The sequence below is a fragment of the Carassius gibelio genome, chromosome A21, assembly GCF_023724105.1.
Source record: "Carassius gibelio isolate Cgi1373 ecotype wild population from Czech Republic chromosome A21, carGib1.2-hapl.c, whole genome shotgun sequence".
Classification (NCBI taxonomy): Eukaryota; Metazoa; Chordata; class Actinopteri; order Cypriniformes; family Cyprinidae; genus Carassius; species Carassius gibelio.
The window spans coordinates 7408703-7436010 of NC_068391.1; the positions used below are offsets into that span (position 1 = coordinate 7408703).

Consider the following 27308-nt stretch of genomic DNA (forward strand, 5'->3'; position numbering starts at 1 on the left):
AAATTGTGTTGGCATTTCATTTAGCCTCCGCTTCATTTCAAGCTGTCACTCATTATACACCCAAGAATTGAATGCCTGGATAATAAAACATTTGGGAAAGTGTCTTTAACCCATTTTGGGAATCATAAAACAGACTAAGATGGTTTGCTTCTCTTAGCTTAGCACAGTAAACACAGTTTCTACAAACTGAATGCTATGTTTAAATTATTTTCGGCTTATATTTAACCTGGAACAAATAAATACTCTGGAGTCCATTCCACCGCGCAATGAAAACTCAAGAAACTCATGCTCTTGAACTAGGTCAACCACATCATTTCACACTATGATCAGGCACCACAATGTAACTGGCATGTAACACTAGCAGGTATTAAGGTGCCAATGTGATCCTGGCACAATTTGTCTCTGGAAGCTCATCCATAGAGAAGGAATTTAAGTTTTTATGGTCAGATAAGGAAGTCGTTTTATGCTCCTTGATACAGATATTGCTGGTGGGATGTAGGTAGATGGAACAGATCCTCAATCATCAGAGCAGACGTGAGGTTTAATGCCTCAAAGCTGTAGTAAATCAAGTAGAAAAAAGCCAGATTCTGCCTGGAAAGCTGCATTCATTCACACTCCTGCCAGAAGGGTAGTTTTTCTCCAACTGGCCCACTGTCTGTCAGATAGTCTACTGACACAGATCGCTCCTTCTACAAATACAACAGCCATTAACATCTCTTTCATGAGAGAAAACACATTTGGATATGCACCATTAAGGTTTTTATCAGGGGAACAGCAAGGCACGTTGTAAAGTAAAGGAAAAATCATTTTAAATTGCTTATTATTTCTGCTAAAAAATAATCCATGTTTGCAATACTGCAGATAACATTTGAATGCTTGTATGACTGTATGTACTGTTTATGATTTCATTCATTTCTATATCTTTCTGATGCCCACACACACACAAAAGCATCACAGAACAGCTTTCTGCTGTCTCTTAGTCTTAATCTCTGTGCAGTCTATTCTCTGGAGGAACTGGACCTGAAAGAACTCATCATCGCTGGCCAAAGGCACCTAATGCAGAGGGTCAAAGTTGCCACGTAATTAACCAACAGACACACACTGCCACCGGCCAACACACAGATGGAGGAACATATTTTCATGACAAAAAAAACAAATGGTAAACCACCACATCACTATAATAGCACAACAGAAGAGTTGCCTCTCCCCATACCCTGCCACGCAACTTCATCATGAAGAGTGACATTCGTGTGCATATGTATCTCATACATGCGTATGAGGAAAGGTATACCACAGGGATGTGAATATAGAATTCTAGAAGTTTCAGACTTTTACCTCCTGATTTTGGACGTGCTCTACTGATCCTAATCCAAACTTTTGGCACACATTTTACAGTTTTTTTTTTTATATAATCTATATAATTAATATTATTATCCCTTAATTTTATATATAATTAATATTAATGACACACACACACACACACACACACATACAAATATATATATATACACTGTATATACACTAACACTAATTGCAATTGAAAAATCTAAATGTCTGGAAATATTGTTCACATGCTCACACAAAAATCACGTAATCTTTCTGACCTATGACCTTTTAAGTCAAAACATGAACGTGTCCTCAGAAGACACTGATGTCCTAAGAATATCTGAATAAAAGGGTTCGGGTACCATTAGCCATCAGTTCACTGTCTAAGATGAAAAGTAGTTAGAGGGAGACGCTTTTTGTTTTAGTGTTATAGCTGAAACCACCAAGCTTTCTATTAAAGTAGTCTCTGAAAAACCCCACAAAAACCTACACTTAAGAAATATTAGTTGATGAGAAAAGATTTGAGCACACTGAGTTACAAATTAAACCTAAAGAATCTGGTTTAATTTACATAAGCGCATGCGGTGGATGGTAGGCTCTAATTACCTTCTCTGGGACGGCGATAAGACACAGATAGCCTGGAACAAAGAACACATCCAACACTACGAAGGAGCAGCCAAATAGAAAGTCACTCAAATCAACAAGAAAACTTGACAGTTCTGGACAGATACGGGTGTTGAGCTGCAGAAATACACACGCTCACAGTAATAACAAGGGAAAAATGAGTGTCAGTTATCCTTACATTTGGACAGAGAGATGATAGTCTGAGCCATGAGTGACAGCACTCTGATTTCCATGAATTGCACCCACGGACCTTCAGAAAATCCATTTGTATGTTTCCACAGATGCTAGTCAGCTTGGGTTTAGTTTCAGAATTATACAGTGCACCCACGGACTGCCCACAATCCCCTGACTGTCCATATGATCATGCATACTGCTCTGTGCTAACAAAACTGGAAATTACTTTTTAGATATGGCAAGCTCTAATCTGATTGGCTGATCTTATACAACTGCATGAAGTACGAGCACATTTATTTTTACCAGTTGACCTGGAATCAAAGTCAAGTTTAACAATCTGGGCTGATAGTGGGACACAGTTTACCAAAAAATACTTGATAATGAAAAAAACGAATTACTGAAAAAATAAAATCAGAATAATAATAACAAAACATTGAATATATAATTATATAGGAAAATTAGAGTAATGACTTTTACATAGTTTACAAAAAAAAAATGCATTTCAAATAAATGCTGTTCTTGGGAATTTGCTATTCATCAAAGAATCCTTTAAAAACGGCATCACTGTTTCAAGAAAAATATTGTGGCACAAATAAATAAGTGGCACAAGTGATTTTCAACATTAATATGAATAATAAGAATATTATATATATATATATATATATATATATATATATATATATATATATATAAGAAAGAAGTAAAAGAAATGGCTACTGAAAATTGAAAAGTTACATTTTAAAATATATTCAAAAAGAATAGTTATATTGAATTGTAGTACTATTTCAGAATGTTACCGTTTTTACTGTTTTACTGGTGATCATTTCAAGTGATTTCTTTCAAATATATATAAAAAAAAATTTGAATGGTACTGTGTATGTTTGTCAGCTAGCAGATATTCTCAACTGAACAATTTGAATCAACAGAAATAGCAAAAAAAATTAAAATTCTCATAATATCCCAAACCGCAAATGTTACAATTTACAGGCATAAAAAAACATATGCACAAGTTCAACAAATTCCAGTTGTGACAAAGCAGAACTGGTATATAACAGATCTGTGGACCATCTTCTGCTTGACTGGGGGAAAAAAAGTGGGAAAAGAGCTTAGATTGCTGTTTAATGTCTTGGGAAATAGGTATGAATGCAAAGTCAGGTTTAAAATTGAAGCCTGTGATTTAGGTCTGCAGGGGAAGTGCCCAGCCATAGTGTTATCTCAAATTAGTTTGTGTGAACGTTTAGTGTGTTACGGTTGGCAGAAGACACTCTCACAATTTGCACATTTCATGTTATAGGGATTTCTCAAAGCAAGAGCGTATGTGCACATGTTTGAATGTGTGAGCGAGTGATAGTGTTGAAACGTAAACCACACTGGATACAGCCCATTCTTTGTCACCATAGAAACAGGAAGGCAACATGACAATGACTCCATCAGGCTTACTGGAGCACAGAGACAGAAATTAAAATGGGAGGATGAGAGAGATGACAAAGGGCAACAGATATGTTGAATTACATGTTGAATATTGCAAACAACAATATGCCAAAGGCAAAATGCAACTCTTTGGCTTTATTAGTACACAAGGTACTACCAACAGAGAGAAAAATAAGGAAACGGAGAGAGAGAGACCTTACTGCTTATCAGTGTTATAAGACTGAACCACAGGAAGTACCCACAGATGCACAAACAGCAGTAACAACAAACAGTATCTTACATGTGGTATCATGTATTATGGTCGGTGTGCAACACTAAACCAAACATCAATGGGACACAGATACCTAGAAGTGTGCTCTAAAGGGACAGGTGAACTAGGAGACCCTTGAGCAGAGATGTGAGTGCAAAGCCAAATGCTTAAGAATTGCCACAGAGCATCATGGGGTTTTTATTTAGATCTGAGCTGGCGCTAACATTTAAATGTCAGGTAAGGAGATGGAAGGACTTGTTGGCATAAAAGCTTGAGGCTAAATGACAAAAAAAGGAGAGAGAGAGAGAGAGAGAGAGAGAGAGGTGTGCAGGCTGTGAGGACTGGTCATATACAGTAGCACCATCAGTTTACTCTCACTGTCCGTATAAAAGATTATCCAAAGAGGCAGTGGGCATTTAATATCCGTTTTTTTTTTCCCTCAAATAACAGCATTTCTGGAATCTACTAAATTATGCAAAAGGCTTACGTCTTTAAGCAGTCATATCATGCCATTTTTGCTGCTGTGCCTAAGACATTATAAATGCTCACTTCGCACAAAAATAAGGAACAATGGTTACTTTAATGCTGCAAGGGTTAATGTATTTGAGATTCAGATGTCTAAAGTCCCATTTTTATTTTGAAACAAGATATTTTTTTTTTCTACAGATTACTATAGAGTCATTTTTAGACTACTCAGAATTTTGTTAAAGCTAAAAGTGCCATTTCTGGTACCTAAAAAAAAAAAAAAAGCTTTTGAAAACTAAATGTTTCTACACAACAGTTCCTGTAAAAGCTTCAATATACAAGAATCTGAAAAAAACAACAACAAAAAAAAAAACATTGCTGCAAAGTGAATCATGTCTTATAGCAGAATCGTCACAACAAGCGGATATTAATCAGGTCTCTGGTTTCCTTCGCTTTAGCTGTTCTACACACAGCATGAAGGAACAGTGGTAAATCAATTGCCATGGCGACTAAAAGGCCTCCCGGTGCTCCGAGCCCCGTTTAAAAAAACCCTGGCATGATAATGAGAGCAGTTCATCATATGAGTCACTCTCTGTACAGAACAAACCTGTATGTATGTTTAAAGAGCTGGTTAACTGAAATTACACTCAACGCATGTTTAAGTTGTCATTTATTGTTATAGGATATATTGGAAGTACCAGAATACAATACATTAAATATATGACAAGTACATATTATAGTGCATTTAGATACTAATGTATTTTATATAATTATATTAAGCAGTTAAAAGTTACGAATCCAGATACTCAGGTCACTAAAGTTCAGAATCAAGCTGCTCGAGGCTTGAGTTATTTAAGGGAAAAAGACAACAACAAGTTTCCGCCTGAATGAAAGTGAACCACTTCCATTCTCACCTCTAGATCTCATGGGACCGCCCTTCAGGACCGTCATCAGAAGACTGTTCACCTGAGACTCTCCACAGTGTAAACCAAGGAAGAGTTTCAATCCGCTCTCTAATTCACTACGAAGTGCACTAGATAGGGACATATTTATGTCTAACTGAAATCATTCTACTGTACTGAAACGTTTGCACCCTAAAAATGTCCAGAATTCACAGTTAGAAAACGAATTCATACAAATGTATCGATTTGTTCTGCTTAATAAAACATGCTGGACAACCGCAAGCTCTCCTTATGACTTTTTAACATCCCACAATTAAAATGCATTATGGAATGTTATTCAGCAATGCTGCTTATAAATATCAATTATGTTTTAATGCGATACCTCATAAAACATCTGTTTACAATATACTGACTCACAACACAGGGAACTAAGGAACTAAATGAGGCACAGACCAAGCATAAATTACTATTATTACATGAGAGAACAGGAAGAGCATGCTAACAGTGAGACTAATGTCATGTGGGCGATTAATGAACCATGACCTACAACAACTAATTAGCCTATTAGCCTAACTATTAGCATGCTAGGACAACGACGACACAGTGTAATAAGTATTCATGAATAGACTTTGACATTTGAATGAATAAAGATAATAAAGTCTGGTAAAAAATACCATCCTCCACCCACTCCGTCTGCCAAACAGACCTTCTGGATGCTAAAACAAGCACAGCGATGTTTGGAAAGTGCAACATATTGGTTTACTTAAACTGTCTCTAAAAATAAAAATGCATTTGTCAAAAAGTTTAGCTTTTAATAATGTTGCTTCTAAAAATGATGTCAGTTGTGAAGGACAAAAAGGCTGCTTCTGATTCTCTGAGAGCCATGAATGTCCAAAATGCTGACTGGCCGTTTAAACATTGGTGACAGGAAACAACGTGAGCAGATCCGTATAAATGCCACGGCTGGAGGTCAGCCAGGAGTTTCATATGTAGCTAGCAGCGCTTGTGCATGTGTATCTTCCATAGTGTGCCTTTATCTCACTGACAAACACACAAACAACTAAACAAATATGTCTAAACCTTAATGACACTGAGGGACTAATAAAGATCCAGGGCCACAAACTAAATTTTATTTCCTCTCTGACTGCCTCCAGGGCCTGCACCCAGCCTCAAAATTACATTAAAGCACTTTGCAACAATCTGCATTGTCTTAGGTACACAGAAGATAAAATGCTATTGAATTAAATCTTACGCAAGGGCTCAGAAATGAGCCGCAATGCTTCATTCAACATCAAATATTAAAAAGTGGCTGCAACATGACACATCCTAAAGATACCATGACACATCTTGCTGAAGGCACACTGAAGATTAAGTATAGAAAAGAAGTGTAAGTGCCCCAAAATCCTATTAAAAAAAAAAAAACAGAACATGGGAACATATAATTACAGTGATATACACCCAGCATGTGTCTTCAACCTGTTATTACTCTCTGTGTTAGAAATTCACTCATGAAATAAAATTCATTTATTTTATACAAAACCATTTTGTCTGTTAGGAAAGAAGCAGCGTGCCTGATACAAAAAGGGGAGAAGCACTGCCTGGTTTGACATTTAGCCTTCTCTGTCAATCTCCAAACTTTAGTAGGTTTATCTAATTATAAAAGACGAGGAACAGCAAGCTGAAAGCCACTACAGCAGGCAGAAGAGAAGCCAGGCGCGCTTTGCAGGCAGACGGAGGCAGATTGTTTTCCTGGTTGTGTGTTGACTGAGAGACTGATAAGCAGAGAGTGCTTTGTTTGAAGTCTCACACAAACAGAGTTCAGAGAGAGAATATATAAGGCTGTCTAAAGCTTTTCCTCCTCCCCTCTCCTGTATCCCTCTCTTAAGCAACAGACAAACACATCTAGTTGACCAGAATAACTTCACAATAACATGGAGTGCTGCTGAATCTTCACAGAATCCCGTCTTTCGTATAAGTCACTACAAGGCTCTTGAGAAACTCAGGCTATGTTCTGAGTAGCACTGAATACTGACTACTATTTTCTTAAATAGTATGTGAAACGAGGCACATTATGCAATGACATACATTTCAAACCAGCATTGTCATTAAAACACAGACTATTTATAATATTTTTGTTAACTGAAATAAAGCTGAAAGAAAATATAAATATCGGATGAGAAATTATAAATGCTTCTTTGGGGTTTAAATTGAGGTTTTCAATTTAAAAATTTGAAATTACAATAAAATGAATCAATGGGATCATGAATTGACTTTTTTATTATTTTATACTGTTATCTGATGTCCACTTATGATGTTTGCTTGGTTGCTTGATCAGGTTTAGTGCCACTTATCTTATTTCCCTACTATGTCATATGCAAATCAGTGGGCGGGGCTACAGAGTTAGGCCTTGATATTCTTCTGTGGAGACGGTTTTTAACAAGTCTATTATATTATAGCTAGGCACATTCCAGAATCTGGCTGGGCCTGGTGTCAATAAAAGCTTTTATTTCAGTAACAAGGACGTTTTCAGTTTTGAAACTTACAGGATATTCTTTTAGTATGATGTCCTCTTATACATCAGAAGCTCAAGTAAAATTTGAGTTCTCAATTCATGACCCCTTTAAAGCTATACAGAAATACAAAACAAAAACCACACATCAAAATAACTAAAATTTAAATAAAATCTATAATTATAAAAGCTCATTCCAAATATGAATAAATACAATAATAGTATACTGTACAAAAAATACAAAAATGTCTGTTACATGACGTTGTCACATGACCTCATTTCATTGCACAGCTACCATTTAGCATGACAAACAATAAAAACTGTAATTTAGCATTTGTTTTAACCCAGTTTGGGATAAAACATCTTAATTCTAGGCAGTCTGATGAACGATGAGTCAATAAGCCAATATTACTTACAGTTCATGCATCATCACACTGGGAAAGGAAGGTCAGGTCGACAACACTGTGGTTGCATACTGTGCACAGTATGCATACTGCAAAAGTATAGTATGGAAGTTTCAAACAGACTTTTATGAAATCACATTTCATAGCCCATAAGACAGCCTGGGAGCACTTTTTATAAAACTAATGGTTTTAATTATTCAACATCATAAAATCTACAGGTTCATACAACCTGATATGGCACTAACGCTGCATTGGTCTCTATATCTGATGGTTTTGTCAATTTTAAATCTCACTAGATTTGACTAGATAGCAAATTACCATACAAACCACTATATATGCAAGACGATGATGTGCTGAATTTTGTCATAGAAATATTCTATTAGGAAACACTGCGATCGCTAGACGAACCGACCTTTGATGTATGTTGTGTCATCTGTCTTACAGGTTCTCCCTGCGTGAACTCTTCCTTCAAGTGTACTTTAAAAGGTTTCTTTTACAGACATAGAGACAAACGGGGGCACGGTCATGTCAAGCTCACAATGAAGCTGAAAGGCGACCCCCCCCCCCCCCCCCACCAAGAGGGAGAGATACGCAGCAGGGCTCTGTTAAGAAGCTGACGCAAATGTCACCATCTCTTTTACAAAGTACTGGCCTCTTTCTTTCTCTAATACACACGAATGCAATGATACACATCAGGAGCCTCAGCTCCAAGACTGCAAACATGACGACAACAGAAGACAAACCTTTTTCGCCATGTCAGTGCTGTGGTCATTATTCCTTTCATGGTCACAACATGACATCTAGTTCTGTGATAATCCTAGAAGAGAGGAAAGACATAGTCCTCTGTATTTGTTCCAGCTGATGCTTTATCACTTGTTATACTACACTTTGCAAATAACTGTTGACCCTGTCAGTTTACATAATTAATCTTCACTGAGATTTAATCGAGAAAAATCTGCACAGGTGTTGACCTGCTGAGTATTTAAATTTAAGTCTGTCCTATTGAGAAAGAGAACAACAGAATTCCACACGAGGTCCATTTTAATGAGTCAAGTAGCTTGATAACTGTAAACAGCCTTGAGCTGAACTAGATCAGTTGGCAGAAAAATGGGTATTAAGATTATTACTATTAATAAAGGTTATTATTTTGTAACATTGGTGTATTTCATCATATTGCTAATGCTTATGCTATCATAAAAGCAATAAACCACTCGAGGGCTTGAGGTTGCATTGCGTTGCATCATGCTTAAAAGGGGGGTGAAATGCTATTTCATGCATACTGATTTTTTTACACTGTTAAAGAGTTGGATTCCCATGCTAAACATGGACAAAGTTTCAAAAATTAAGTTGTACGTTTGAAGGAGTATTTTTGTTCCAAAAATACTCCTTCCGGTTTGTCAAACTGGGCCTTGTTTGTAAAACAAGCATCTTCGAAATGCAGGGAACAAACACAAACACTTGCACAACTCCGTTGATGCTCTGTAAAAATAAACTCCATCCACTGGTAACTTAATGCTGTTTTTTCTTTGGTAATCTGTGCAGGGTTGTCTTGCCCTGGCAACCAAAAATACACTTCTTTTGTGACTTTTCGCGACGCTCTCGCTCTGATCAGTGAATGTCTCTGCTCTGCTATACGGGAGCGCGGGCTCTTCCGGCAGACGCACCCTTAGGACCCATATAAGGAAATTCCGCTCCATCTAACGTCACACAGAGCCATACTCGAAAAAAACTTTCCGAAACTTGTGACAAACCGGACAACTTAATTTTTGAAACTTTGTCCATGTTTAGCATGGGAATCCAACTCTTTAACAGTGTAAAAAACTCAGTATGCATGAAATAGCATTTCAACCCCCCTTTTAAGGATAATGCAGTCCCAACGAAAAAGGGTCACGATCGTGTGTTGGAACCGCAGGCGGTGAGTAAAATATCTCTGTGTTGTTAACTTAGCTATCGGCACATAAGCACATCAAGTAAACAACATGCGATGTTGTCATCAAACTGCACTTTCCACATGCACAGCTAAAAAAAAAAAAAAAAAAAAGACGACAGAAAGTGGAACTTAGTCATTTTCCAAAACCGCTAAGCAAATATATACAGTTTCAGTACATACCACATAGAGACGTGGTTGCTGATGCTGCTCTTGTTAAATTTCAGCCTCTGGATCTGATTCTGGATCATAAATATATGCTGAATCTGACTGTTAGCCATGGTTTGTTTTGGCTGATGTTTTTTTCCTCACGGTAATGTCACAGCTTCCAAACGCTCTCAATGCAAAAGCTACTCGCACTAGTGATTCTTTAGCTCCGCCCACACGTCACGCCTCCAGGCGCTCGTGTTTTTCCGGGAAAAATCGGTACAGACTATCTTTCTCTTATGAATATAATAAAACTAAAGACGTTTTGAAGTTATGAAGGATGCAGTACTACTCTGTAGGTACTCAAGATTAACAGGAGATTGAGTGAAAACGAGCATTTCACCCCCCCTTTAACAATTCCTTTTGAATGATTGGAAAATCACTGTAAAACTTGGTCTCTTGAAGTTTATTGCTTTATTTTAATACAATATGCCTCCTGCAATCACTACACATGGCAGAACTGGCCAAAATATGATCAAGAGTTCTGTAACACAGCATGTAAATAATAATTATTATTATTTAATAATAGCTAAAATATCCGGATAACCAGGTGCTTTTATCCAAAGATATAAACAAGCAGTAACACAAGCAATTTATACAAGACAATAATACTCACAACAGGGTCATTATATCCCCAAACTAAAACCATAAAAACATTTTAGTTACTTGAAATAAAATTAAAAATAAAATTAAATTAAAATGTATTCATTTAGCAGACGCTTTTATCCAAAGCGACTTACAGTGCATTCAGGCTATAAATTTTTACATATCATAATAAATGAAAATAAATAAATAAAATAACATAAAAACTTAAACTCATGTTTTTAGTTGTAAATGCAACATTTCTCATTTTCATTTAGTTTCAATTGATGTAATAAAATAACTAAAACTAATATAAAAATGAATAAAAACTATGCACATATATAAAAAAAAATCAAAGTTAAAATAGAAAAATAAAAAGCAATGCAAAATATTCCTAAAAAGTATCTTAAAATAATAATGTCTCACAATGTTAAGTTTCATATGCAAGAGTATTACAAAAGCTAGAGCAGTAAGTAAAAAATGCTAATTTTTACCACATCACTTGTATAAACCTGCACATATGGACAAACCTATTATCTGAAAACCGAGAGGAAAAAATTAGAAATTACAGCATAAAATACTGTAGTTTTTTTTATTTTATTTTTTTTATATATAAAATTTTGCCATACTACTCTTTTTACTATGATTAACTTTACTGTGCACTTTCTACTGAGTGTCATAATAGTCATACTATATGGATTCGCAGTTGGAAACATATGGCCGGCATCAGGTAAAAGAGATATGAAGCGAAGCGATGATAAAAGAATACAATAGGTGAGAAGTACAGTCAAAGAAAGCAGAAAAATACATAGATTAAAAGAAATATCCCGAGGGCTCAACGCGATAGAGGAACGGCTGGGACAAGCTGCTACCTTCCTGCAACAGTCTGAAAATCCACACTTTTTCATCACTGATCAACACACAGGGACGAAGCATGGCCAAAAGCGAAGTTTGTCAAGGCATATGCTGGCTAGACAAAGCCTTTTTTCAGATTGATAGATCTACAGGACAATTCATTCTCTTAAAGGACAAAAACACTGATTTGGCTCTGAGTGAAACGTCTTTAAAACACATACACAAGCATTTTAATAACTTCCAAAGTGTGAGCGGAACCTGCTGTTGTCTGTCAGTGCAACAAGAGACATTTGCACACGTTCAAATGGTACTCCATTATGAATCTCTTTGACTCCGGCACAAAGCAAGCAAGGCCAGGTCCCTACCACTTTGAAGCCACTCATTGTCTCGCTGCATCCAAAACACATGAAAGACAGCAGAACTGAACACGACTCTTTGAAGCCAGCTCTTTGTGCTCCTGGATAAGCGGCCTCAGCCCTAATCGGAGTCCTGAATATTCTGAGTGGAACAGAGAACCAAGAACAAGCACTGCCAATGCCATCAACTCAACCCACTCAGCCTCAAACTGAGGGAAAGAGCTGACGTCAACACGGACAGATGTGAGACAGCCAGAGATAACATGGAAACATCCTCTCTACCAGGCCCTGGAGCTGTAAAACAAGCTAATTAAAGAAGCCAAACAATAATCGTTAAGGCAAAGGTAGCTACTAGCACGCAGCTTGAGCCACGGGTGCTGGCAGGATGATTCATGGGCTTTTTTAAATGATTTCCACAGAGACATCACAGTGGTGTTAAAGGTCAGATGAGGTCAGCTGTGGCTTTGGTTGTTACTTACTAGCTGAACATTCAACCGCCTATGACCACAGAAAGGGGGGGGGGGCTTGTAGCCATGGTAATAAGATAAGGCAATTCATCCTCAGTAGATACTGGAGTTATAGGTTTTTGAACTGAACTAGACAAGAACCTGTTTTGGATTGGCTCAAATGAACTTGTGTTGACCAGTGAGGATTTTTGCCTTAGGTGTAACAATCCATTAAGTGTAACGTTCTTCCCATTTACATCAAGATATATCAAAGTGCTAACACACAAACCGATAGAAAGCAGATGTATTGCCATTTACATCAAGATACATCAAAGTGTTAACACTCAGATCAATAGAAAGCAGATGTATTGCTATTTTTTTCCCCCAATCTTTTACTTCTGATATTGCATTGATCAATTTATTTATCTCTTTTTTTCTTTTGCATTCACATCTTTTCGTATGGTTTAAGTACTAAAGAATCAATTTGTCTAAATGAGCACAAAAAGTGATTTGACAGAACTTTGATATCGCTGGGTATCCGTCTTTTTTGTCAGTTTGAATCGCAATCCAATTACATTATTGTGATGATAATACATTGTATCAAGTTGATGTACAATGACAATAAATAAACTGTATCAAAATAATTTGTAATACAAAGCAATAATTTAAAATAGGAAAATAAGTAGAGAGAGGACCGGAAACTATATATGGATCCTGTGAATCAGTTGTCATAAGGGGACCGACCTTCAAAATAGTTTAAAATAACAGAGCAACAAAAATCAATAAACAAAACAAAAACAAAAAATATGGAAAATGACAAAAAAAAGAGAGTAAACAAAAGCAGCAATAAAACATAGATCTAAATCACAACTACAAATTCTCTGCAGTTTATTTCCATCAGAAAACTACTTTATCTTCTTCTTCCTCCTGCCTTGCTCACTTTCTTCCTGTTGGACATTGTACTATTGATCTGAACCTCGAGTGGGGAGGGGAGGAGATTTATTCTCCTATTAGAGGCTTTTGCTGTGTGATGGCTGTAGATTAAAGGTCTGCTGCTGCCCAGAGCAACACCGTTACACCAGCCTATTCATTAAACAACTGAATATTGAGTTAAGTCACGGTTTGGCAGCTCGAGCTGACACTTACTGAGAAATAGAGCAGAGAGGAGAGAAAAGGCATGGGCACAAATCACATCCTTTATTCTTCTGATGAAAACCACTGCACACACCCATGCACATATATCCACCTTTTTCTTGAACGCAAAAGACTCGTCCGACTGGAACCATGCTTTAAATTTCTGGTCTCTGGTGTTTCTAGTCAAATTAACGTATTTTTCGAGCTGATAATATTAGGCGTGTGTCGATGCAATACTAAGTATCGGTATCGGCTACGATACTGCCATTTTCTGCAGGATCGGATATCGGTCAGACGAGACTGATCCAAATCTGATATTGTGTGTATAGTTTTCTGTGTGAGTGTTAAGCCCCACAAAAGGCACAAAAAGATTATAAAGCACCATTTATTTTAAGTCCACTCTATTTTCAAGTGTTCAAAAGCTGTTTCATAGTTTAATGTAAGATACAGATGAATATTTAAGTTGTTAAATTCAAGTTCTTGTAAACTCTTCTCTCCTCTGCGGCTGTCTGTCATCCTCAGCATTCAAACTGTGTGTCGCATTCAGTTATGACAGTCAAGATGATGAAACTCTCTCCAAGATGATTCACTGTTTCTATTATTATACTTGATCTGTAGATCAAGATCAGAGGTTTTGCATAAAAGGACTTAATCTTGCTGAAGTTTAGTGCTGTTTCTGAATCATGTTACTTTCTCCCAGATGTCTGTTCGATCACAATACTGCACTGTGAATTGTTTTTCATGTGCACAGGAACTGGAATTTAATCCTGTTAAAATAAAAGGCTCATGAAATTATCGCAGAGATATAATACACTATGCATCAAAATCCTCTTCCCTTTGTGCTTTGAACCCTTCTGTGCAGAGCACTGCACACTGTTACTCCGTGTTGCTTCAAGCGCATCATTCACTTTTATTTGTTCCCTATAAATAATGCTTTTTTTTTCACTAAATGTTTAGAATTGATTAAATTTTTGTGCACTCGTGATTTTTCCTAGAGTAATTTTTGCCGCTGAATTATCCACCAACCTAGTTTATAGTAGTATTTTTGCAGTAACTCACCTGTCATAGTTTAATGAGTGGTTTAGATGACATGAAGTGACCCACGGTTAACTGCATTGAAAACACATGTGTGCACATTTCGAAGTTCGCAGGATTTTGTCCACAAAATGAAAAGAGCTCTCATTATTTTCTTTATCATTTCACAAACAATATTTTGACCAGATTCAACATCAGGATGATTTACTAAAAGAAATTGGAGAAATATTGTTGACTTATTTTACCCTACACTGATTTTTGTCCAGTCAAATGCTCTCTGGAATGATGGACAAGCCCTTTTACAAAACACAAAACAAAATGGAAAACAAAACATTTAAAAGGTCCAACAGATACATTTAAAAGATCCAAAGTTCAAATTCCAGATAAATAAATGTAATTAAAAATCTAAGTATATTCACTATTGTATGTCAGTTGTATGGAAACTGACAGACGTGGCCTTTCAATATCTCTTTCCGTCCATTTTTATCTACAACCTAGTGTCTGCATTCTTCCAAATTTTCATTTTTAACCAAGCTCAGAAAAGGTCTCTTCTTTTAAAAACTTCTAATAGTCCATTACTGTGATGTCCTTTCCATAAAATCTGCCAAAGTAGCATCTCATGGCTCTATTTGTCCATTAAAAATATCATCCTAATGATGACGACTGTGTTTCCACTAGGAGCTAAAAAGCCAAGACATCTTTCGATTAATGAGCAGATAAAGTTCAAGTGACCAGAACTTCCTTCCCTGCATCTGCAAAGACAATGACATGACGATAGCCTGATAGAGGAAAGATGAAAAGATGAAAGAATAAAAGAATTGTTATAGTGGGAAAAGGCTCTTTAGATCATTAAAAGTCCCCTGAAGTGCCTTGAAACCAGCAGCATTATTCTATGTGGTGTCGTAATTTCAACTGAAACAGAAAGAGAGGGCGGGACATATCTAGCACCCTCGCCCCCTTTTTAAAATAGCCAATAGCGTTTTGTTTATATCTGCTCGGGCCAGAGCCATTGAGCTCGGTAAAGCTGCATTTGACAGCCACACTCTCCTGTATTTGCTGCTGCGGTTCATGTGAAACAACATGAAACCAGACCTCATTTGCCCCAATCGAAAGCATATTTACACTTTCTGAATCGTTCCCTATTATCTACATTGTGCATTACGAGCATTCACTGTACAGGAAATACTACACTGTGAACAAGTGACTGATCTCATTTGTTTTTAAATTATAGATAGATCAATAACATTAGACCATTTTGCGGCACAATCGCCTACTAACAACAAACAATACAGTGGCTTTCAGCAAAAATCACTTTCTATGTGAACGTAGCTTTACAGCTAATGGTCTTGGAGCCGTTATGATGCATGCATGTAAAACAGGGAGAGAAATCTCTAGTGTCTTGCAGAAATCGGATCAGAGGAGGAGTGAGCTGCAGACGTGGACGATTACAGTGAAAAAAATATAAAAGAACAGAGCATGCTATTGTCTCAAGGCCTAACCAGGTTTCCTGAGGACAGCAGAGGCCAGACTGCTGTTGTCGAGGTAACAGTGGGCAATGGCAATAACAGCACAATGTCTGGTATGGAAATGGCGATGCCATTCATAATGAATATACTCTGAAAAAATAATATTGTTTTGCTAATCTGAATAAAAGAAATGACTGTAAAACCTAACAAAAACCTCTGCCAACTGTTTATAATACCTGCATATTACAAACAACTGATATGAGTGTACGCTTAATCGTAATAAAACCAAATTAGCAAAGGCTGCAATTTAATAAAATACAAATGTGTGGTGTGTGTTTTAGAGTTAAGCATGGCACACTGTGTTCTTTAACATTTTCTAGCTGTATGTGAAGTAAATGCTGCTCCACACAAACGCCATCTCTGCATCTGCTCTTAGTCTGAGCCGCCTTGATGTGCTTTCGGAAATGCAACATACATCAGCTTTCTTCCCATACTTCTAATGAGATGCTTCAAAGGCTAACTTCTACCCTGAAGTTAGGCTTTGAACACTCTATTGGAATCTATTGTATGTCTGCTTTGAGATTTCAATGAAAAACTCACACTGCTATGATTGGCTAACATCTTTGCATATTAAATGAGCATTACATGGGGGTCATTAAGCCACTGGCTTGATTCACAGAAGTAAACAACTTTGTGAGAAAGAATGTCTGTGCATGAGCCCTTACATATTTTTTTGGTAAACAACAAAAACAGCTATCATGTCGTTTCAGTCATACTTCAATATGTAAGTGCTATTTGTAATGATTTATTTTTATATTACACTGTACTTTCACCCCAAAGTTTAAATGTGTATATCTTCTATATATTTTTGATTCTTCATACCCTTTTCTCACATACTCCAATTCTTGTTAAAACACGCTAGACATGCTTATTCTGTGAATTTTTGTACACTTTTTTTGTGAAATCATATTTATTTTGCCCATCAAAAGTGTGTTATCACTTTATTTTAGTGTGAGTGTGAGTTATTTTGAGCGTTTATTCACAAGATGCTGCTCCTGCTCTCCGTGTGAATGCACTCTTTTGTTAAAAATATACGCTGCTCGCGCTTGCGGTATGAAACCAGCCTTAGTGGTAATCCTAATTTGTCTAGGGTCCAGTTAACCTGGCTTTCAGCAAATCAGTTATGACTACTAGATAATCACCTAATTATCATTCATGAGCCAGTCTGATAAGGATTACAATGCATTCCACAAAGTTTCAGATCTCCAACTAGAATCCTAATCCCTAAAACCCATCTATATCCATTCGATTCTGTCTCTCTCTCTCTCTCTTTCTTCTTTCTTTTAAAATGATCACAGTCTAGTCTTTCATACCTAAGCTTTTAATCTCTGCCCATCTTTGATTGATCTCTCAAGACCATTTTCAGAATGGCCATTATCTGCTCCATAAATCCATAGTCTCTGAAAGTGTCATTAGCAGCCTGACAAACATAAACTGTGGACTGAAATGGACCAAAGGTGTTTGGAGTTTAAACACCTGGAGATAAACAATGCAATTGCCATACAGTTATAAATAAGCCTGCTCCCTTTTAAAGCATAGTTCAATTTTCATGTATAAATAATTATTTTTTTTGTGTTTTCCTTGCAAAAATTAACAACATGAAGGCAATTAATTTTATTTTGGGGTGAAATATTCACAGTCTGAGAGCATCTTACATATAAAAAGGATGATATATGCATGTTTGCATAGTCAAGTCAGCCATCACGTGCGAGATAAGAACTGCTAATCATCTCTGTGAATTTAATTTGTCACATTTAAATGTTTTCCTATCTTACAAGTCTATTACTATTGAGAAGAGACTTGAAACATTTAATTTTCTCTACTTCATCATCTTGGGCAGCACATAGATAGCAGCCCTGCATCGGTGATTTAGACAGCAGGAGAGAGATTGGGCCTCAGCAGTGCATTGGCTCATAACACCATTTCAAAAGGTTTGCAAGTGAAAAACTTCCCTCTCGCTTCTTGAAGCGCCTAGAAACACTGAACCGTGAATATTTTACCAGTTAAAAACTGAATGGCAAGTAACCAAGCAAGACTGAGCAAAACAAGTATCTCAGGAAAAAAATCCCCTGCATTTTATTCACTAATCAACTGCATACCAGCTTAGACATTAAATGTGCTGAACTAGCACAAATACTGCATATCAATTTGGGCTCATTATAGCTTGATCCTTATTCACGAAACTCAGTACTATGAGCCTAATGCTATTAGCATTGAGCTCTTACCCAAACAGAAATCAGCTTAAAACCAAACCTGCATTTAAACCATTATTGAATGCAGTATTACTTTCAATATTATAATCTGTAATAATTGTGAATTCATAGCAGCCATTACTCTAGTCTTCAGTGTCACATGATCCTTCGGAAATCATTCTAATATGCTGATTTAGTGCTCAAGAAACCTTCGTGACTATTATCTATGTTGATTGCGGTTGTGCTGCCCGAACAGAAAAACTTCATTGTAATCCTGTCACACAACCTCTGTAAAAATACAAACCAAATGACCTGTTTTCAGCCGAGGGTCCCTTTGAGAAATCTAATCCTGTCCAGATAGGAATGTCTGTGAGTGCAGCAGATTTTTCACAGTGTCTCCCCTCATTTATTCTGACCTTTGTCAAATACCGTAACTAAAGCTACATTTTCTTCTTGTGCTGCCTGGTGCACCTTCATTATATATTTAGACCTCTTTGCTAACATTCTAGGAAAAATAACAGTGCAAACACTGCTGGCCACTCATCTGATGTAAAGATAATAAATTCCTTCCCTTAATTGTCTCACATACATATTTAATGTTTACTTCAGCGGGATTCAGGATGACCTTCCATAATATCCACATCCAAACCGACACTCCTATTTCGACCTAAAAACGATAGGCAATTGCAATCAGCATATGAAAACTGATGCATTCTCTTCCCATCACTGTAACTCAAACATAATTTGGAAAAGGAACACTGTACAAATGCTAAAGAGGTCCAATATCTGAAAACTCTCAACTTTTTTAGGACTACAAGATCGGCCAGAGGGCAATGTTCACACAGATACAGAAGGGGACCAGACTAGAACACTTTGTAACAGGCACAAAGAAACAAAGCCGATCCCTTACTTTCCCGAGGACAGAGAACGCACACATATACATCCATTTGAAACTGTTTCTGCCTCCCCAGCTGTGGACTTACCCTGTCAGAACAACCACAAAGTCCATTACGTTCCAGCCGTTGCGTAGGTAAGAGCCTTTGTGAAACACAAAGCCCAAGGCGATGATCTTAATGCCGGCTTCGAAACAGAATATTCCGATAAAGTAGGGCTCTGTGTCGTCCTGCAGGAGGAGAAAGCAAAAAGAAGTGTAACTTGTTTTTTGTGCATTTGAAAGCATAGAAGAAAATAGAAAGAATAGAAGATAATATAAGTTGAAGCTTTCTGCACAACACTCATAGAAAAGGTCAAGATGCATGGGTTTGTGCTGCAATGGGGAGGGAGATGTGACAATGTAAAATCATGCTCCATTGTGATTGAAAAATTTGTTTTAATGGAACAGACTACAATTATAAGAGCAGTACTTTACATATACTGAGAAACGTAAAAATAATAATAATAATATATATATGTGAGCGTGTGTGTGTGTGTGTTTCAGATGCTACAGCAACAACAATGACAACAAAGTCTCAAAACTCTGAAACCAAGTTAAACTGGAAAAATATACCAAGTATATGGTATGGAATCTGTTAGATGAGTGTACTTAAAGAGCTTCAGTCCTGGCTGCAGCAAGTCACATTGCTTCTGAACTCATTTCCATTAATGTCACCAGAGCCCTACGGCTCTACAGGCACTTACACCGGACTAACCTCTCAGTGCTCTGTTCTCAGAAATCTCTCCCACTTTATGAGTGCAGTTATCAACCCCACTTATAAATAAGTCTTCTCATGGCACTCTTTTTGATGGAAAACTTGCCCTAGCAATATCATATCTTACAACAATCTCCAATAACAACAACATGATGCCATTTTATGATTATAACTTGGTACAGAAAGGAAATCTCTACAGTGTTAAATCTCTCTATTGCCTGTAAAAAAGTCTTGAGTAATGCATTACATAATATTTCATTATCAAACACAAATATAATTAAACAAAAACTAAATGTGTCGAACACTCCCTTAAGGTGCCCAAAGTGAAATCACACTCTATTGGTGTATATTTTCTCAATAATAGTCTAATTATCGCTGTGGTGCTAGACAGCGCCTGTCGTGTTGTCTCTATGAAATCACTTGGCAAAAATGTGCTCGCGGGAGCAGATGTGAGGCTGTGCGTAACGGATGATTTATGGGAGCGGAGAAATGAGTGAGTGTGGCGGCACACAGCATATTTCAGTTTATTATGTATAGATCCAAAGAGTTTATTAATAATGAAGATCCTGTCTGTAGTGTTTGGGTATCGGGGGGCCAGTTTAGCTCTGCAACAGGTAGGGAATTGGTTGTGTCACAGTGTTAACCAAACAAGCCGTTGATAAATTTGACAGGTTGAGGTTGAACCCTTGCTATAGGGAGCAATGAAAACTGCAATAACTCTTCAGTTAAGGACTGCCAAACTTTTAATGTCTTCCTGTCATCTCACTGACGACTGCTTCCTGTCAACGCAATTCAACGCAGGATTCATAAAATGGTAGTTCTTGAAACACGATTCAGTGCCCAGTTTGTTTAGACCAGCTTGCTGCTTCAGATTACAGCCTGTAAATATGATTGATAATTGTTGCTGTAATGTTCTGTCGAGTGTTCAAAATATGTTGCGTTGTGTAGAGTAGCCTCACGCAAAGTGGGGGTTTGGAAAGATGAATCTTCGAACTAATCGTTTGAGAGTTGTTAAGAAATAAGGTACATTTAAATGCATACTATAAGAATATTAAAGTGTTTTCTGACCTTGCATGCATGTAAACCTGTTGTTGGGGACTCCCAAAACCAAATTATGAACCTTTCAAATAGCATAATTGGGGCACTTTAAGCAGCACAACCATTTTTAACATTGACAGCATACACACACACACACACAAAAGGGGAAGGGGGACATTTTCAGCAAAACAAAACAAAACCAAAAATGTGTTTATCATGATAAGGAGCAGCTTAAACATACTTTTTGTGTTGACTAAAGAAGGTTAACCATTTGGTTTTGACCAAATGCAACCAAAACCCATAAACCTACACGATAAGAATAAAAGTTGTATTTTTAGCATCAGGAAGTTGTTTTCAAGAGGACCCAATTGACCTTCTAGTCTCATGCTGTTTTCCTTTCGGTGTTTCCAGCACTCCTCCAGGGAGAGTGGAATCTAACATCATTGCCTGCATATTCAGCTTCACAGACTGTTACTGCCTTAATCCGCCATCATGTCCAGTTCTTGTTCTAATTGTGCAACAGCATACTTTGAAGATGCTTCCTTATATCCTTCTGACTCAACAGGCACAACTGCCGTTGTGAGCGGGGGAAATAGAGCAAGGCAGTTGATCAAAGCTTGCTCTGCATGGGTTAAGGTTGGATCATGCGTTATGCACACATTCATCAATGGTTCCCAGCAGGCAGGGTTTTAATGAGACCGAGACATGGCTCCTGTGTGGAGTACTTGGGTGGTTCTTAGCGGCCCTGGATGGGAGCTCTGAGAGTGGGATAACAGCCTCCGCTACCACAGGCTCACTGATCACCCACGCCAACCAGTGCAAGACCGCTAAAATGATCAATCAATATACTCCAGAGGAGATGTCGGGTGTGTGGGTGGAAAGAAAAGCAAGCCAAATACACAGTTATCTCTCACTAGCTCTGCTTTTCGCAGAATGCGTTGTCATTGCTGTTTCTCTCTCTTAAGAGATATGGATGCAGTCATACTGAGTAAAAAAAATTATAGTCTGATATGTGACAGACATGTGAAACCTTAATAATTAAGAGTGAATGACTGAAAAACAGAAAATTTGCATGCTCACCAGGCGTTCAGACATGGGGGTCTTGTCCATGGCAGGGAGATGCTGTTCGAGGGCCAGTACGATGCAGTTGGCAATGATGGTAGCGAGGATAAGGTACTCAAATGGAGTGGATGAGTCAAGGAAGAATTCCAGAATAACAACAAACATAAATTCAAAAACATTCCAAAGAGTAAGACTATGCAAAAAAAGTGAACAAGAAACTGTATCTATAGCGTGATGTAAATTCAACAGGAAATGTGCTGATACACATGCTTTAAAATACTGGCTTAAAGGGCATAGAGAACCAAAAAAAAAGAAAAAAAAAGAAAAAGATTTGCCTTTGTTTGTCAATGTCAAAATGCAGAATAACTTCATATAGGTTTCTGTAAAGCATTTTTTTTCAATTTATGAGTATTTGTGAGTAAAATCTAATTATTTTGAATTTATATATCAGACCTTTTTGCTCATAAACTGAAAAACCCCATTATAAAAATAAAACTTTCAAAAATTTCAAAAACAACCCACGGCAAATTTGTATTTCTGGTTTGACCTCACGGGTGCAGCACTCTATGGGGTTTTATATTGTTCATTGACTTTCCAAATATCATCTTTTGTGTTCCACAGAAGAAATTAAAGGGAGAAATACAATACATGACTTTTAGAATCTGAGCGGATTTTAAAACACTATGCATAATATATTTGCAAACTTTATAAAAGGTTACAGAGAAAGACTGGGCATCATAAACTAAATGAGGATTGCACACTACCAGACTTTCAAATTGTCTGAAAAACTCATTTAGAAACAGTGCTAGGAGATGAGCAACAATTCAAAACAATAATCAATGTGTCCAAACATGTCTGCTTTCATATTATATAGCAGGTGAAAAACAGTACACGTAAACAGTAGAAATTCCAAACTCACAGAATTTATAGTTGGTGAAAAAGTACCCAGATTAATAATACTGTATAGTGCACATTCAAAGGACACTTGAGGCGATGGGAGAGAATTTGTAAAGTGACACAACTGGTGCTGGTAGGTCCTGTGACCATAATACTATACTTTTTTAATACTTTTTTAACAGATACCAAGTAAGTTTAAAATTAAATACAGTCGTACTAGACAGTATGCAATTTCGGACACAGCTTATTTACTCTAAAATCAGCTCAAAATATCCTCAGCATAAAATCAAATTCTGAAGCTATAAAATTGTGGTTTGTGTCCATCATAAACTACCTGATTTTCTGCAAAATCTTACAACTCTGCCGTCTAAACAAAATCTACAGACTAGCTCTGTCTTTCGGCAACTAGTCTCGACACATCCAGACTTCAAATCAGGGCAAAATCTGTGCTGAAGTTGTATATTCCAACCTTAAATTATACAGATTTATAACGGTGAACTATCACACTTAAAGCATTCCTCGGGAATAACTACTTGTGAATTTCCCCCACACTGCCCACCAATGACAAAAGGATTGTGTCACGTAAACACTCAATCACTAAATCAGAAGAAGATGAGGACAGAACAACCCCAGCAGAGTTCAACTCACATACCTCCAAGCTTAATCAAGCTACTGACATCCAACTTGTGTCCTTGGCATTCCCAGACGACCTTTGTCAAACCCACTAGCAGTAATCCTGAATGAATACATAACCTCCTTCCATGCTGGAAATGACATGCAGAGGTCTGGGCATAAAAGTGAGAAATGCTTTGGAACATTTCAGTGCAGAGATCACGATTTCCCATTAAGTTGGAATGACGGTTTCTCCCTCAGCACAGCCATTTGTGCAACTTTATTGTGTTTGTGAGATGTTTGTGTAAGCCCAACAAACTTGTCATTATAAAAATCTTTTTCATCCTTTTTAAAGGAAACACTAAAAGGCTGCTAACATCTTTATGGGTGGTCGGCCATAATATTCCATTCTTTGGACAGGATCCATTTTTCCAATTTATATTCCATGCCCGTTCCCTGCGGCTATAGGTATTAACGGGAATCGCTATTCATTAAGGCAAAGAATTAAAAAGGAAATGTCCAATGGCCTCTTCAATTACATTCTTGTCACCCCTTGAGGGATCTCTACACGCTATAGAAACCTAATGCTATGAATGCCTGAATTCCATAAAGATGCATTTTAAATGGACTGTACGACAAATTGGACGTATTTATCAGAAATAAAGGGAGGGTATCTGATTGCACAGTGCTTTAAAATTCTAGTAAATGTTGGAGACTGGAACATCAATGGTGAGATTTCAGGACCCTGGAGAGCTCTACAGCTTTTCACAAACAATATGCAAAATAATAACAATAATAATAAAATTAAATTATGAATTAAAAACTCTCTGGGTTTATACATTTCTTCTGGAAGAAACATTTTGAATTAAATTATAAAATGTAAATGATTTTAAACTTTGATGGTAAACAATGATATACATAGGTTACCCATATTTATTGTGTATTATCTACTAGCAACCTTGTTAACAACTTACTTATGCTAATGAACTATATTATTTTATTGAATTATTAGTATCAACGGTAGTAGTAGTAGGCAACTATTTAACATTGTCATTATTGCCACACATTAGCTTTACTTAGTTTACAACTAAATCTAGGTTTTACACCATAGTCATGAGACTGTTTTCTCACTTGGTAAATGTAATCCTGAGCTTTTTTGTCCAATGTTTCACCCTTTTCATACTTTATCCTGAGTTATACATTTCACACTGCACGTTAAACCCCGCAGCCGTTATGATTTTCACATTTATAAGGCCAATATCCCTGGAAAAATACAATACGCGACATGCAACTGCGTGTCAGTCTGTGTAAAACTACAACCGCAGAAACCGTTTTGAATCTTCACTGTTCGACGTCTTAACATCTTAGAAATAAACAGCGCGTGAAAGTTTCTGTGACTAAGCTGAATAAATGATTATTCAATGAGGAAGCGCTATGCCAGTTTATGATTGGTTGTCTGGTGCCAATCAATTAACTGTAACGTTCTTATGCCGCTTATTTCACACTATGTATTTGGTGGGGCCAAATCCCTTTTGAAACGCTAAATACTCGATGGTATAGTCTGTAACCGGGGTTTAAGAAGAAAAAAAAACCTTAGCCCAGGGTTTTTGAGCGCTTGACTTTCCTACGTTTGAATCAGAAAATAAAAAGGCTGCTCAGCCAACACCCTGACACGGCCACCAGCTGTCAAATGAAAAAAAAGTGCGTGAACACGTGAAAACAAAAGACATGTCAGTGTCAATCACCATTTCAGCACGCAACAGTCCGTTTGACATTGCCAGATCAAAAGCGTGTATTTACATGCTTTCTAAACAAGAACGATATAAAATGTAGAAGTGGAGATGCCATGAAGATTTTTTTTTTTTTTTTTGAATATTAAGGATATGGCCACTCGGTTATTCTTTTGGCGTATTTCCTGATGATATTGTCCTCACTGAAGATGAACAAAGAGCGGTTGACAGAGAAGCAGTTCTGTTTGGTTTGTTTAGGATTATATAAAGCCATTGTCCTGGCTCTCTGAGCCATCGACTGTTTGTACATTCTTTGACCGCCCGAGGGACCTCCTGCCCGGGCTCCCCCTCTCCCGGCGCCCGCTGGACCTCCATAGCGGGTGGACAGATCGTCTCCAAAGCGAGCCATCCTAGACATGCAGATATCCAACAGGTAAAATCCAAACTGGCATTAAATATTAGATGAAGAGTGCACATTACAGTACAGACATATGTTACCACGTAGAGTTTCCATCAGTCTATGTGAAGTGATTTAAAAATATAAAGTCCCTTTTAACCAGCTCTCCGTGCGCCCTCGTCTCACTCCATTGCTCAGAAAAACGCACAAAAGAGAAATTTGTCATAGAAATGTCATTCCCGTTGAGTGCATTTCAGACAATGGAAAATGTGTAACCTTCCAATTCGTGCCACATCCATCCAACACAACCTGATCCAGCTGACAGGTCACGGAACCAAAATGTGCACCATCCCTTACGCTTCACGAAGACGGAAAAAACGAGCTGGTGAAATCAAAAGCGCGAATTCATGTATTCCATAAGCACGCACAAACGTTTTTTTCTCTTCAGCAATGATTTGCTTTCCGCTTCCACACAACAGTTGTACTTGGAGACGCGCACGGTACGAATGGTGCCAAATGAGTGGACGCTGCGCGAGGCTCTCACACGTGACGCAAACGGCCCTATAGGCAGGACCACCTGCTGGAGAGCGCGTGAGTGGGAGGATGTCTTAATTGATCATCAATTAATGATATTAATAACGGTTTGCCTTATTGTTTGCTTAGTGTCCATTTGCTGAAAATGAAGTAAAAGGGCCAAGCAAAAGCTCTTTTCGTTGTCAATAAATTACAAAATTTGAATCTTAAAATATTTTTTAATTGTTTATTATAGGTTAGGAAATTGATGGCCAAAATCAGTGGCACCTTTACACAAAAGCAAAAGCGAATTGTTGGTTCCCTGCTATTGTCAGTAAATTATCAAGCTGCATTGTGTGCCTTTTTTTTTGGTTATTTTAATGCATACTGTTCTCGGCCATACACATTTTCATAATATATTTGCACAAATTTGATGATTGAACAAACAAATTTAGTTATCTAAATGTAGTGGCTTGTGGTTTGACTTCACACTGACAACTGAGATTCAATATATATATATATATATATATATATATATATATATATATATATATATATATATATATATATATAACACTCACAGAACCCTTTTTACATATGTTTTAATTAAGATTTTAAAAAAAAATAGTTAGAATTACAATTAATTAAAACATTACATTAGCTGATCTTCATAGTTGGTCTCCTTAACAAGACTCCACCCAGGGCATCTCCACCTCTCCAATGGAGGAAAGGTTTTTGAAAGAAAAGTATTCAGCATGTCCAGATGTGAAGCTCAAGGCATTAGAATTGGTAAGTGTGAAGAACTGTCTGTCTGCATGCAGCCAGTCCAGACCCAGAGGCACAAAATCTCTTGAGAGACTCCAGGCTGTTGAGCTAATCTCTGGATGTGTGGCATACCAGAGCCCCATCCTACAACACCCTAGGGGATTGCAGTGGAAAGGATTCAAAACACACACACACACACACAGATGGAAGATACAAGGGAAATAAGTTTTCAAGCTTAGGACAGTTCTTGGATCTCTGTATTTTTTTCCTCCCAAGAATATTTTCCTGTTGAGATGATTA

At 37.3% G+C, this 27308-nt stretch overlaps 1 protein-coding gene across 1 annotated transcript in view; it reads right to left on the reverse strand.

Annotated features, from left to right (window-relative positions):
* Positions 1–26213, reverse strand: part of LOC127941611 (probable voltage-dependent N-type calcium channel subunit alpha-1B) — a 91000-nt gene extending 64787 nt beyond the window's left edge. The window contains exons 1-3 of the mRNA XM_052536890.1: positions 25489–26213; positions 22113–22218; positions 19329–19468 (exon numbers count right to left, since the gene is read on the reverse strand). Of these exons, the coding sequence (XP_052392850.1) occupies positions 19329–19468; positions 22113–22218; positions 25489–25751 (509 nt within the window). The 5' untranslated portion in view covers positions 25752–26213. The remainder of the gene's footprint in view (positions 1–19328; positions 19469–22112; positions 22219–25488) is intronic.
* Positions 26214–27308: the final 1095 nt, after the last annotated feature.